Below are 13,283 nucleotides of genomic sequence, written 5' to 3' on the forward strand. Positions count from 1 at the left end.
GAAAGCCCTTCTTGCTTTCTCTTTCAGTTCATTCACAGCCAGATGAAAATTTCCCGTAGAACTGATTTTTAAGCCCAAGTATGTGTAGTTAGTGGTTTGTTCAATTTTGGTTGTTCCTAGTGTGAAATTTATTTTGGGTCCCTGATGTCTGGATCTTTGCTGGAACACAAGGACTTTGGTTTTTTGGGGATTTATTGTCAGGGCCCAGGTCTGGCAGAACGACTCCAGCAGATCCAGGTTCTGCTGTAGACCCTTCTTAGTTGGTGACAGGCAGAACCAGGTCATCTCCCCCCTCCCTCCCTTTCTCCCCCTCCCTCCCTTTCTCCCCCCTCCCTCCCTTTCTCCCCCTCCCTCCCTTTCTCCCCCTCCCTCCTTTCTCCCCCTCCCTCCCTTTCTCCCCCTCCCTCCCTTTCTCCCCCTCCCTCCCTTTCTCCCCCTCCCTCCCTTTCTCCCCCTCCCTCCCTCTCTCCCCCTCCCTCCCTCTCTCCCCCTCTCCCGCTCTCCCCTCCCTCCCTCCCTCTCTCCCCCCCTCCCTCCCTCTCTCCCCCCCTCCCTCCCTCTCTCCCCCCTCCCTCCCTCTCTCCCCCTCCCTCCATCTCTCTCCCTCTCTCCCCCTCCCCTCCCTCTCTCCCCCTCCCTCCCTCTCTCCCCCCTCCCTCCCTCTCTCCCCCTCCCTCCCTCTCTCCCCCTCCCTCCCTCTCTCCCCCTCCCTCCCTCTCTCTCTCTCCCCCTCCCCTCCATCTCTCCCCCTCCCTCCATCTCTCTCCATCTCTCCCCCTCCCTCCCCCCTCCCTCTCTCCCCCTCCCTCCCCCCTCCCTCTCTCCCCCTCCCTCCCCCCTCCCTCTCTCCCCCTCCCTCCCTCTCTCCCCCCTCCCTCCCTCTCTCCCCCTCCCTCCCTCTCTCCCCCTCCCTCCCTCCCTCCCCTCCCTCCCTCCCTCCCTCTCTCCCCCTCCCTCCCTCCCTCCCTCCCTCCCTCTCTCCCCCTCCCTCCCTCCCTCCCTCTCTCCCCCTCCTCCCTCCCTCTCTCCCCCCTCCCTCCCTCCCTCTTTCCCCTCCCTCCCTCCCTCTCTCCCCCTCCCTCCCTCCCCCTCTCCCTCTCCCCCTCTCCCCCTCCTTTCTTTCTCCCCTTCCCCCTCTCTCCTTTCTTTCTTTCCCCCTCCCCCCTCTCTCTCTTTCTCCCCCTCCCTCTCTTTCTCCCCTTCCCCTCTTTCTTTCTCCACCTACCCCTCTCTCCTTTCTCCCCCTTCCCTCTCTCCTTTCTTTCTGTCCCCCTCCCCCTCTCTCTCTCTCTCTCTCTCTCTCTCTCTCCACCTCCCTCTCTCTTTCTTTCCCCCCCTCCCCCTCTCTTTCTCCCCTTCCCCCTCTCCTTTCTTTCTTTCCCCCTCCCCGTCTCTCTCTCTCTCCACCTCCCCCTCTCTCTTTCTATCTTTCCCCCTCCCCTCCCCCTCTCTCTCCCCCCTTCCCCTCTCTCTCCCCCTCCCCCTCTCTCTTTCTTTCTCCCCCCCTCCCCCCCTCTTTCTTTCTCCCTCGCTCTGCCCAGTAAATTGCACAGAATAAAGCAGCATTGGTCAATGAATTAATACAGAAAATGCTGGAAATACTCAGCAGGCCAGGCAACATCTGTGGAGCGATAAACTGCGTTAGCGTTTCAGGTCGATGACCCTTCCTCAGAGCTTCATTGGCTGTAAAGCACTTTGCGAAGGCACTGTATAAATGCAAGTCTCACTTTCTGATATAAAGCAGCATTAGTAACTGACTGGTGGTTGCTGGAAGTGCAGGTGTTGGTCGCACTGGACCGTATCTTGTTTTGTAATGCCATGGACAATTGTTCGAAGATGTTGACCTTTTCTCATTACTTTTTCTTTGCAGAATATAAGACGCTTCAGACTGAATTCGGTGAGTTGTTTGTCAGTAAAATCTGGCTTCATTCAGTTAGTGTACTGTCACTTCTGGTACGGTTATTGAACGTAAAATTGGCTTCAGTTCTGGGACATTTCTGGTTGCCCATACTTGGAGAGTGTGTACCTGTGGGTGACTAGTCTCACTGCAGATGTTGCAGACAACTTGTCTCCTGAATTGGACTTGGATACAGAGCCCCAGCCTCTTCAGTCTTTCCCTGATAGTTGGATCCTCTAGTGAGAGTCATGACTGGAATGTCCAACTTTATGGAAACCCGCCTGAGCATCGATCTCGCAGATTCAGCAGAGATTTTGAGAATCTGGCATAATTCATGTCAAATTCTAAATTCATTTCTAGTGAGATGATCGTGTGAGGTTGCCCCACAGACCCGGTTAATGACCATGGCCTAGATTTACAACTGGTCTCCTGATGGTAAAATCGGCCTTTGCAGGTCAGACACCCGCTAGAGAATCCGCCAGATCTTCATTCCCATCGATTTCGCTGGAGTTGAAAACCCGGGCAGTTTCTATCGTGAGAGGACGATCTACCCCTGCAAGTTTTTCGCTGTATATCAAGATGTCGATGGAGTTGAGCGAGGAACTTTAGAAACTCACTCCATGGAGCCACGTGGTGGGCAAAGCCTGAAACTAAACCGTGACAGTTGACATAGCAAAATTGAATGGGAGATGTTGGCATAGCAATTTACAGTGGTGATCAAAAATGGTGACAAGAGGAAGTAAGAGGTCAGGAAGTCACACCCACACGAGATTTATTTTATAATATGTTGGCTATTGCTGCCATTAATTTAAAAAAAATCTTTGTTCATGAAGAAAACCTCTGCCATGAAGTGGAAGTTCTGTTAATAAAGTCAGGTGTACCGAAGGGGTTTATTCATACTTTTCCATTTCTGTTTCCTTTTAGAGCAATGGAGACCCCTTGTCGAGTCAGGTATGTCCCCCAGCACGAACGCACGTCGCAAAGGGATGTTAGCTTATTTGAATTTGTGTTTTTTTTTTTGCCTGTCCTAATCTCTACTTTTAGTTAATTGTAGTGTGTGTGTGCGTATCTTAGGAGGTCCGTGTGTGTGAGTATTATAGGTGCGAATCCAAGGAGCTATGTGTGTGCGCGTTGAGTGAATTGTAAGATGTGTGTGTCTGAATGAATCATAAGGACTCTGTGAGTGAATTGTGGGAGCTCTGTGTGTGCGTGCTGCCTTTAGTCTAACTCCTACCTTTTCGACCTATTTGGTTTGGATGGTCCGACCAGGAGTTCTACCCCCAGCCAGCATGGCTTTTGGGAGTCAAAGGACATGAGCTTTCTCACCGGGTCAAGGAGCAGCCCCATGGCCCTTCCAAATCTCTGACATTTACCCCCAGGTCCTTGGGCTCACTATAAGCAGGGACGTCACAGAATCACAGAAACCCCACAGTGCAGATAGAGGCCATTTCAGCCCATCGAGCCTGCACCGACACATATCCCACCCGATCCCTGTAACCCCTACACCAACACATATCCCACCCTATCCCCGTAACCCCACGTATTTAATCCCCCTAACACTAAGGGTCAATTTATCATAGCCAATCAACCTAACCCGCACATCTTTGGACTGTGGGAGGAAACCGGAGCACCCGGAGGAAACCCACGCAAACACGAGGAGAATGTGCAAACTCCACACAGACAGTCACCCGAGGCCGGATTCGAACCCGGGTCCCTGGCGCTGTGAGGCAACAGTGCTAACCACTATGCCACCGTGCTGCTTTGATTGTTGACCTGTTTGAGAGTCTTGGTATTCATTATTTAATCCTCTGCCCTTCGTGTCTTCTGTTTTTTTTGCAGAGTGGGCCAAGATACGGAGACATGCAGGTAAGACCCTCGGGGCAATAGACTGTAGGCCGGGGACACTTGCGCTATTTTCAGCCCCAGTGCTACAGTCAAACCGCTGAGTGAGAGGGATGATTAGAAACTGATAATTCATTCTCGGGATGCGGGCACCACTGGGAAGGCCGGCGTTTATTGCCCATCCCCAGTCGCCCCTTGAGAAGGTGATGGTGGAGCTTCTTCAGAGGGCATTTGGTGTGGGACTGGAGTCGCATGTAGGCCAGACCGGGTAAAGGACATTAGTGAACCAGTTGGGTTTTTACGACAATCCCACATTTCATGGTCCAGAATTTTATGTCCAATTTTTTTTTTTTAAACGAAATTCAAATTCTCAAACTGCCCTGGTGGGATTTAAACTCGCATTCCCTGGATTATTAGTAAAATAACCACTACACCTCTGTATTTAAAGAGCATTCTTCACGCCCTCCGGGCATCCCAATGCACTTCACGACCAATGGCGTGCTTTTGAAGTGTTGTAATGTACCAAATGGGTCAGCCAATCGCACACAGCAACATCCCGCCAACAGCAAATGAGACGAACAGATTGGTTATTGGAGATTTTGACTGGGGGATGAATGTTGGCTGGGAGAAACCCACCACCACCCATTCTTCAATTAGTGCCAGGTGTTGTGGAGTATTTTAAACAAGGTTTTAGATCGATAGTTAAATCGTCTTTATTGCACCGGTGGGAAAACAGTCTGCTCTGTCTTAGCCAGACCTTTCCAAATTGGTACAGAAAACACTACGTTTTTATACATTACAATAAGCATGGCCACCTCGTGCACAATTCATTCCTGCCACCTGATTGGATCTTGGCCCGCATGCATCTTCACTGATTGGTTGCCTATGCCGCGTTACATTAAAGTACCGCCTTTATTATCTGAAAAGTATATGTCAAGTTGTTGCACCTATGACTTCTGTTTATGCCAAATGGGTCTCATCAACATTGTACTTCTGGCTCATTGTCCTCCTTTCCTGCCGCTCTAGGCCTCTCTTACTTCCAACTCATTGTTTTACTTTCCTGCCAGAACACAACGTACATCCTCTTAGGCCTCTATCCGGCTATGTTATCTCCACTGCCAATTCAGCAACTTAGAAAAAGATGGTCTTTATTACACCATTCAGTGAAACTGCCAGCGATGTCCGTTTAACTCTTTCCCCACTGCACAGGGATCAGGCAGAAAGAGGAAATAAAAACAGAAAATGCTGGAAATGCTCAGCAGGTCAGGCAGCATCTGTGGCGAGAGCAACAAGAGTTAACGTTTCCGGTCGATGACCCTTCATCAGAACTGAGAGGACTTGGCTTTAACATCTCGCCTCCGACAGTGCAACCCTCCCTCAGTAGTGCACGCCTAGATTTTGTGCTCAAGCCTCTGGAAGGGGACTTGAACCCACAACCTTCTAACTCAGAGGCGAGACCGCTACCCACTGAACCATAGCTGGCACTTCACATGTATGAGGCATGCTAGGGGGCAATGAGATAAATGACCACATAATTTGGTTTTTTTTGGTGATGTTTGTTGAGGGATAAATTTTGGCCAGGACATCGGGGAGAACTCCCTTGCTCTTCTTTCAATTATGCCTTGGGATCTTTTACATCCACCTGAGAGGGCAGTCGGGGCCTCAGTTTAATGTCTCATCCAAAAGACAGCACCTCCGACAGTGCAGCACTCCCTCATTACTGCACGGGGAGTGTCAGCCTGGATTATGACCTAAAGTCTCTGGAGTGGGACTCGAACCCACAACTTTATGACTCCGAGGCGAGAGTGCTGCCCACTGAGCCACGATTTCCTTACAATGCGCAGCCTCGTGGCTGGCATGTCCTGTTGATCTTGGGAGTCCGCCCACACACAACATCCGACTGACCCTTTCTAGACTGATTCCTGGGATGGGAGGGTTGTCCTATGAGGAGAGATTGAGTAGAGTGGGCCACTCTCTCGAGTTTGGAAGAATGAGAGGCGATCTCATTGAAACGTATAAAATTCTTAGTGGGCTTGACAGGGTAGATGCAGAGAGGCTGTTTTGCCTTGCTGGGGGGTCTAGAACTAGGGGTCACAGTCTCAGGATAGGGGGTCGGCCATTTAGGACTGAGATGAGGACAAATTTCTTCATTCAGAGGGTGGTGAATCTTTGTAATTCTCTACCCCAGAGAGCTGTGGATGCTCAGTCGCTGGGTATATTCAAGATGGAGATCGATAGATTTTTGGCACTAAGGGAATCCAGGGATATGGGGATAGGGGGGCGGGGGGAAAGTGGAGTTGAGGCTGAAGATTAGCCATGATCTTATTGAATGGTGGAGCAGGCTCGAGGGGCTGTATGACCTCCTATTTCTTATGTTCTTGTGTTCTTTCCTAGCTGCTGTGATGCTGGACCCCGAGACGGCCAACGCAAGTCTAACCGTGTCTCCAGACGGGGTCAGCGTCCGTGGCGGAGAGACGTTGAATGTCCCTGACAACCCGGAGCGATTTGACTCCGTCCCGTACGTGCTGGGGGCAGGTGGGTTTGCGACGGGCACGCACTACTGGGAGGTGAGCGTGGCGGACAAAGCCTACTGGGACGTGGGCGTCGCCAGTGGATCGGTCCAGCGGAAGGGCATGCCCAGCCTGTGCACAGAGGCCGGATTCTGGACCATCGGGCGGGACGGGGAGCCGTACGGGGTAAGCGACGCAGACCGCTCCGCCGTCACCGTGACGACCAGGCCTGCAAAGATTGGGGTGTACCTGGAGCTGGAGGCGGGGAGGGTGTCCTTTTACAACGCCGACAGCATGTTCCATCTCTACACTTTCAACGCCAAGTTCTCGGACAAAGTCTACCCGTTCGTCTGGCCTGGGTGGGACGATACACCGATAACCATTTGCCCAGTCAAGAACTAGTCAACCAATGCCTCGTTGACCATTTGCCCTGACAAGAACTAGTCAACCGATGTTCGTTGACCATTTGCCCAGTCAAGAACTAGTCAACTGATGCCTCGTTGACCATTTGCCCAGTCAAGAACTAGTCAACCAATGCCTTATTGACCATTTGCCTTGCCAAGAACTAGTCAACCGATGCTCGTTAACCATTTGCCCAGTCAAGAACTAGTCAACCGATGCTCGTTGACCATTTGCCTTGTCAAGAACTAGTCAACCGATGCTCGTTGACCATTTGCCCAGTCAAGAACTAGTCAACTGATGCCTCGTTGACCATTTGCCCAGTCAAGAACTAGTCAACCGATGCTCGTTGACCATTTGCCCAGTCAAGAACTAGTCAACTGATCCCTCGTTGACCATTTGCCCAGTCAAGAACTAGTCAACCAATGCCTTATTGACCATTTGCCTTGCCAAGAACTAGTCAACCGATGCTCGTTAACCATTTGCCCAGTCAAGAACTAGTCAACCGATGCTCGTTGACCATTTGCCTTGTCAAGAACTAGTCAACCGATGCTCGTTGACCATTTGCCCAGTCAAGAACTAGTCAACCGATGGGTTGAAGAATTTTGTACTTTTGATACTTGCTTTAAAGTACTACAATAATGGACTTGCAATGGAGCCCTGGCTTTCTCGGTAAAGAATTAATCAAAGTCAGGATGCATGTTGTCCAGGATGCTGAGACAGAGAGAATCGTGTGCGTCAGCCAGCACGAAATGGAGCCTTTGTAAGGTGCTACCTGAAGTAACATGATGAGAAGACAGCACGCAGACAGTTGCAAAGATAAAGAAGCAAGGCCGGCAAACTGATGAAGGGGGGAGAAAGGACCGTTCACTGGGGTCTACCCTCATGCACTGACTGACGGGCAACTTCTGCACGACCAGGCAAAACACCTTCTGAAAGGTGAGGCCTTCAACAAGGAGGTCGCTTTCTTTGTAAAGCTCCATTTTTCTTCGAACTCTGATACAAGGTTTACAATCTAGTTTGCAGCGTTACGCTACTCCCCAGTTACGATGAAGGGGCGGGGTTGGGGGTGTCTCCCGATCAATTTCCCCAGAGCCGCCCTGCAATTTTTTCCCTCCTCAACTATTTATCCAATTCCCTTTTGAAAGTTACTATTGAATCTGCTTCCACCGCCCTTTCAAACAGTACCTTCCAGATCATAACAACTCGCTGCGTTAAAAAAAAATGTTTCCTCTGGTTCTAAATCTGCGCCCTCTGGTTACTGACCCTTCTGCCACTGGAAACAGTTTCTCCCTATTTATTCTGATCAAAACCGTTCATGATTTTGAACACCTCTATTAAATCTCTCCTTAACCTTCTCTGCTCTAAGGAGAACAATCCCAGTTTCTCTAATTTTTCCACATAACTGAAGTTCCTCATCCCTGGTACCATTCCAGTAAATTTCCTTTGCACCCTTTTGAAAGCCTTCACATCCTAAAGTGGTGCCCAGAATTGAACACACTACTCCAGGTGAGGCCTAATCAACGGCCCAGAAATTCGGGTCGGGGGCTTCCCGCGGGTGCAAGCCCCCGACCTGCACTTACCGAGTGCGCCGGCCGTTGAGCTGTGGGCCCCCGTGGAATTCCAATCCGGGGCCTGGTCCAGCTGCCGGCGCGCAGTGCTTGCGTATCCCAGGGGCGCAGTTAGTTCGATGCGGCCCCTGGGATCACGTGGGCCATGGGGAGCCAATCGGAGCAGGGAATGCTCCATTCATAAGATTGACAGGAAGAGCTGTCAAAACTTATAAATACTACGGCCCCAAAACAGCACTAAATCTTCAAATAATTTTTTAAATAAACTATAAATTACATGAAATAACTATTTTAAACAATAATTTAAATTTTTGAAAAAAATAATTTTATTTTGTAACGGGGCTAAAAATAAACTTACTTTGCTTTAAAGTATTTAAAAATAATAAACCTGTGGAAAAGATGTTTTAATTTTAATTAATTCACCACTTACCTTGTAAAAAGCAGGCCTTACGCCTGCTCTTTACATGACTTACCCTCCCGGAGAAACCTGAAAAAAAACCTGAAGTTCAATGCGCACGCGCAGCCTCTCCCGCGCACGCGTTCGACCTCTGAACCCCTGCTTTCAGGGGAACGGAAGTGCCGGTTTCCCGCGCAGTGCATGCAGGAAACCGGCACTTCCATTGGGCTTACGGGTGAGTACCCCGTGCATACTCACCCGTGGAGACCCGAATTTCTGGGCCATTGATTTATAAAGTTTTAGCACAATGTCCTTGGTTTTGTACTCTCTTCCTCTAGTAGTAAAGCCAAGGAATCCCGTATGCTTTTTTAACAGCCTTCTCAACTTGTCCTGCCACCTTCAAAGATTTATGTACATACACACCGTGGTCCCTCTGTTCCTGCACACATTTTAAATTGTACCATTGAGATCATATTGCCTGTCCGCATTCTTCCTACCAAATTGAACCATTTCATACTTCTCTGTGTTAAAGTTGATCTACCATGTGTTTGCCCACTTCACTATATGTCCTCCTATACTCAAAAGACTGGATACTGGAAATGCAGAAATACAAACAGAAAATGCAGGAAATACTCAGCAGATCAGGCAGCATCCGTGGAGAGAGAAACAGAGTTAACGTTGCAGGTCCATGACCTTTCGTCAGAACTGCTGCCTGACCTGCTGAATATTTCTAGCATTGTCCAATTGTTATTAAATGAAGTGTACAAAATGTTGTTAAACCTGCTATTAAATGATATCACAAATCCACATCATTTATTTATACAAGTGTTGTGACGTAACCTTACACTGCAGTGCCATCGACCAGTCACAGCGCAGAATGTTCAGACATCACCACAATTGTAGTAATCACTGAAACCATGGCGACGGAATCTGATGTCATCACAGCTGGAAATGTAATAAATGACTTGCTCGTACACGGAGTCGACTGATGTCATTCTCACAGCACTCTACCGATCTAAAGACAGCGCGAGCTTGGCTAGTTCTTTAAGGGTGAGTTTCACTGACCTTTGACACGAGTTTTGCTAATTTTAGAAGCCGGATTTTGGCGTCCATTTGACAGTATCCCAAATCTGACAGAAATCTCTTTTTTTCCTTTTCAATTCCCCCCCCAAGTCCACAACCTGCGCAGCTCACGTTACAACTTTTAAATGGCTATCTGTTTAAGGTGTACAAAATTTAATAGGGATTCAACCTTGTTTAAAGCTTGGCTGCAGTTTTAGTGTGTAGCACCCAGGGGTGTATATGTAAGAACCAGACCTGCCAACGACCCGGTGAAAGATGAGTTCCAAAATCATGGCCAAAAACCAACGTGACTCGGAGATGCCATGTTGGTTGGCCCACCGCAGTTCTGGGATGGTGGTGCAGCCTGCTCTCCCTGAAACTGGGGAGCACTTCACCATCTCTCTGCACTGACGGGGCAGTATTGACTTGGAATGCACCTTCTAGTTGCCCCCTCATGTACAGGAAGCTGAGCAAAGTTCCACAGGGGAGGAGGCATTGGAAGATGCAACTAACAACACATGGCTAACTGCGTCTTGGCATCGCACTCTGTGAAGACCCGTTGTATTATTTACTTATGTAGACTTGGGATGTCACAAAGTGCTTCACAGCCAAATATTACTTTTTGAAATGCCTCCACCGTTGTTCTGTAGGCAAACCCAGCGGGCCAAATTGAGCAAAGAAAGATCCCACAAACAGCGTTGTGCAGAAATTGGTCGGTTTTTGGTTGAGGGATGAATGTTGGCCAAGAGACCGGGAAAACTCCTTGATCATCTTCAAATAGTTTCATGGGATCTTCTACGAATAGACTGAAGTAGGGTTGCCAACCCTTTAGGGTTGCCCTGGAGTCTCCAGGAATTAAACACTACTCTCAAGGACACTGCTGAGAGACAACCAAGGAGAATTTAAAAAAAAAAAAAAAAAAAAAAAATTCTTTGAACACTTTTGTTTTACCAGTTATAAAAATATTGGTATTGGGGGTGGGGGGGTGAAAGGAAGGCTGTTTGACAATCAAGAATCATCCAATCGGATAATGAAGAGTCTAATTGCTTTCCGATTGGCTGTGGGAAGGCGGGGCACCGTGAGGATGGACACGTTGGGCGACCGGTGTAGAGTGTGTGGTTGGGGGGGGGGGCGGTTAGAGGCAAAAGGTCATGTGATGACGCCTCCAGGAATATGTCCAACCAGAGTTGGCAGTCTAGACTGAAAAGGCCTTGGTTTAACATCTCATCCAAAAGTGCACCCTCTGTATCGGACTGAAGCACCAGCCTAGATTACGGGCTTGAACCCATGACCGTGCAACTTTATTTTATTTGTTCATTCACGGGATGTGGGCGTCGCTGGCAAAGCCAGCATTTATTGCCCTTGAGACGGTGGTGGCGAGCTGCCACCTTGACCTGCTGCGGTCCGTCTGATGAAGGTGCTCCCACAGTGCTGTTAGTTTGGGAGTTCCAGGACCCATTTTGACGATGAAGGATCGGCGATATATTTCCAAGTCAGGATGGCGTGCGACTTGGAAGATAACTTGGAGGTGAGGGTGTCCCCATGCGCCTGCTTCTTGAGTGGTGTTGGAGCTGCACTCATCCAGGTAAGGGGCGAGTATTCCATCACGCTCCTGACTCACAGGCCACAGTGTCCTGCAACCGAGGCAAGCTGACACTTTTAAAGGAGTTTGTACCATCCAAAATTGCTTTGGGCATTTAACCTAATCAAAGCTGAGGTTGTCTGGTGGGAATACTGTGGGGTAATCACATTAATGTGCCCATACATGATTCCTTTGCTATTGTAGCAAAGGCATTAATCCTTATTGTTTTACATGGAAAAATGTTATTAAAGTAACAGAAACTTCATATGAGCACATTGACTCTTTGGTTTACTAAGTTAAGACAAATGTTTGTTTTTCACCCAAACAACACGTGTTTGCAATTGGGGGAAGTGGGGAGGGGAGGAACAGTGAGTGCTGGGGTTTGGCCTGTAATCTCACTGAAAATGTGTGTTACTGTGAAGTTCAGAGCCAATTATCATTAGATTGGTTTTAAACCAATAATTGTCTCTGAAAAGAAGATAGAACTTGCATATATAGCACCTTTCACCACCTCATGATGTCCCAACGCGCTTTACAGCCAATGAAGTACTTTTGAAGTGTAGTCACTGTTGTAATGTAGGAAACACAGCAGCCAATTTGCACACAGCAAGCTCCCACAATCAGCAATGTGATAATGACCAGATAATCTGTTTTAATGATATTGATTGAGGGATAAATATTGGCCAGTTCCCCTGCTCTTCTTTGAAATAGTGCCATGGCATCTTTTACATCCACCCGAGAGGGTAAACGGGGCCTTGGTTTAACATCTCATCCACAAGACGGCACCTCTGACAGTGCAGCACTCCCTCAACACTGCACTGGAGTGACACCCTAGATTTTTGTGCTCAAGTCTCTGGAGTGGGACTCGAACCCATGACCTTTTGACTTGGAGGCAAGGATGCTACCATCTGAGCCAGGGCTGAATTGTTTGCCATAAGTGCCTACGTCCCTCAGATGAGAGATTAAACGAAATGGTTCAGGTGGAAGGTAAAAGATCCTGTGGCACTATTTAAAGACCGTGCGGGAAATCAAGGCAGCGTAATCGGGCGGGATTCTGTGAGGGGCGGGCGATCTGCTCCGCCAGGTAACTGCCATGATGGTGAAGTTTAAAATTATCCCGTGTCCCGGCTAACAATCCTCCCTCAAACAACAGCACCAAAAACCTGATGAATTGGGATCTTGTTGTGCACTAAGTGAACCTCCTATCCGTTTGCCTGACCCGCAGCATTCACTTCATTTCAAAGTGACTCACCGTGTGTGAAGTGTCTTGAGATTTCTGGGAGACATGGGAACAACCTTTTTATAAATGCACCTACCTAATGTCACCTTCAACACATTTTAAGCTCGGTCTAGGAGCTCGATATTAACTCCCCGGCCTAGTGGAAACCAGGCCGGGGGGGGGGGGGACGACTTTTCTGCCCTGATTTGACCGGCAGGGTCTTCTTTAAATCTACAATATTAACCTGGGGCCTGAGAGGGGGAACAGTAGTGGTGTCCCCACCAAATCTAACTTGCCGGTAACAAAAGCCAGGACCAGAAGGGAACCCAGCAAGGTAAGGTGTTTTTTTAAAATAAAATAATTTAGTTTCCTTGTGATTTAATAGAGGTGTTTAAAATCATGAAGGATTTTGATAGAGTAAATAAGGAGAAACTGTTTCCAGTGGCAACAGGGTCGGTAACCAGAGGACACAGATTGAAGGTAATTGGCAAAAGAACCAGAGGGGAGAAGAGAAGACTTTTTTTTTAGGCAGCAAGTTGTGGTGATCTGGAAGGCACTGCCTGAAAGGGGCGGTGGAAGCAGATTCAATAGTAACTTTCAAAAGGGAATTGGATAAATACTTGAAAAGGAAAACAATTTGCAGAGTTACGGGGAGAGGGCAGGGGGGAGTGGGACTAATTGGATAGCTCTTTCAAAGAGCCGGCACAGGCACGGTGGGCCGAATGGCCGCCTCCTGTGCTGTAAACCAAAATATTTCAACTTTGCCAATCAATGGGACTGTAGCAGTTCAGACTTTCTCCCAAC

General features: G+C 48.7%; 1 protein-coding gene across 1 annotated transcript; it reads left to right on the forward strand.

Annotated features, from left to right (window-relative positions):
* Nucleotides 1-1,730: 1,730 nt before the first annotated feature.
* Nucleotides 1,731-9,590, forward strand: LOC147096280 (nuclear factor 7, brain-like). Its single transcript, XM_085973872.1, has 4 exons — nucleotides 1,731-1,897; nucleotides 2,822-2,848; nucleotides 3,737-3,763; nucleotides 6,134-9,590. The coding sequence occupies exons 1-4, from the start codon at nucleotides 1,819-1,821 to the stop codon at nucleotides 6,649-6,651; spliced, it is 651 nt and encodes a 216-aa protein (XP_085829998.1). The 5' UTR covers nucleotides 1,731-1,818; the 3' UTR covers nucleotides 6,652-9,590.
* The last annotated feature ends 3,693 nt before the right edge of the window (nucleotides 9,591-13,283 follow it).

Source organism: Somniosus microcephalus, unplaced genomic scaffold, assembly GCF_052327205.1.
Source record: "Somniosus microcephalus isolate GS21.2 unplaced genomic scaffold, FLI_Smic_1.0 unresolved_chr1, whole genome shotgun sequence".
Taxonomy (NCBI): domain Eukaryota; kingdom Metazoa; phylum Chordata; class Chondrichthyes; order Squaliformes; family Somniosidae; genus Somniosus; species Somniosus microcephalus.

What these genes read in the sequence shown, in the direction of transcription:
- LOC147096280 (XM_085973872.1), top strand. Translation starts at nt 1,819, where the DNA reads ATGGACAATTGTTCGAAGATGTTGACCTTTTCTCATTACTTTTTCTTT. An exon ending in GACGCTTCAGACTGAATTCG is followed by an intron (nt 1,898 to 2,821) that starts GTGAGTTGTTTG and finishes GTTTCCTTTTAG; the next exon opens with AGCAATGGAGACCCCTTGTC. An exon ending in GAGACCCCTTGTCGAGTCAG is followed by an intron (nt 2,849 to 3,736) that starts GTATGTCCCCCA and finishes TTTTTTTTGCAG; the next exon opens with AGTGGGCCAAGATACGGAGA.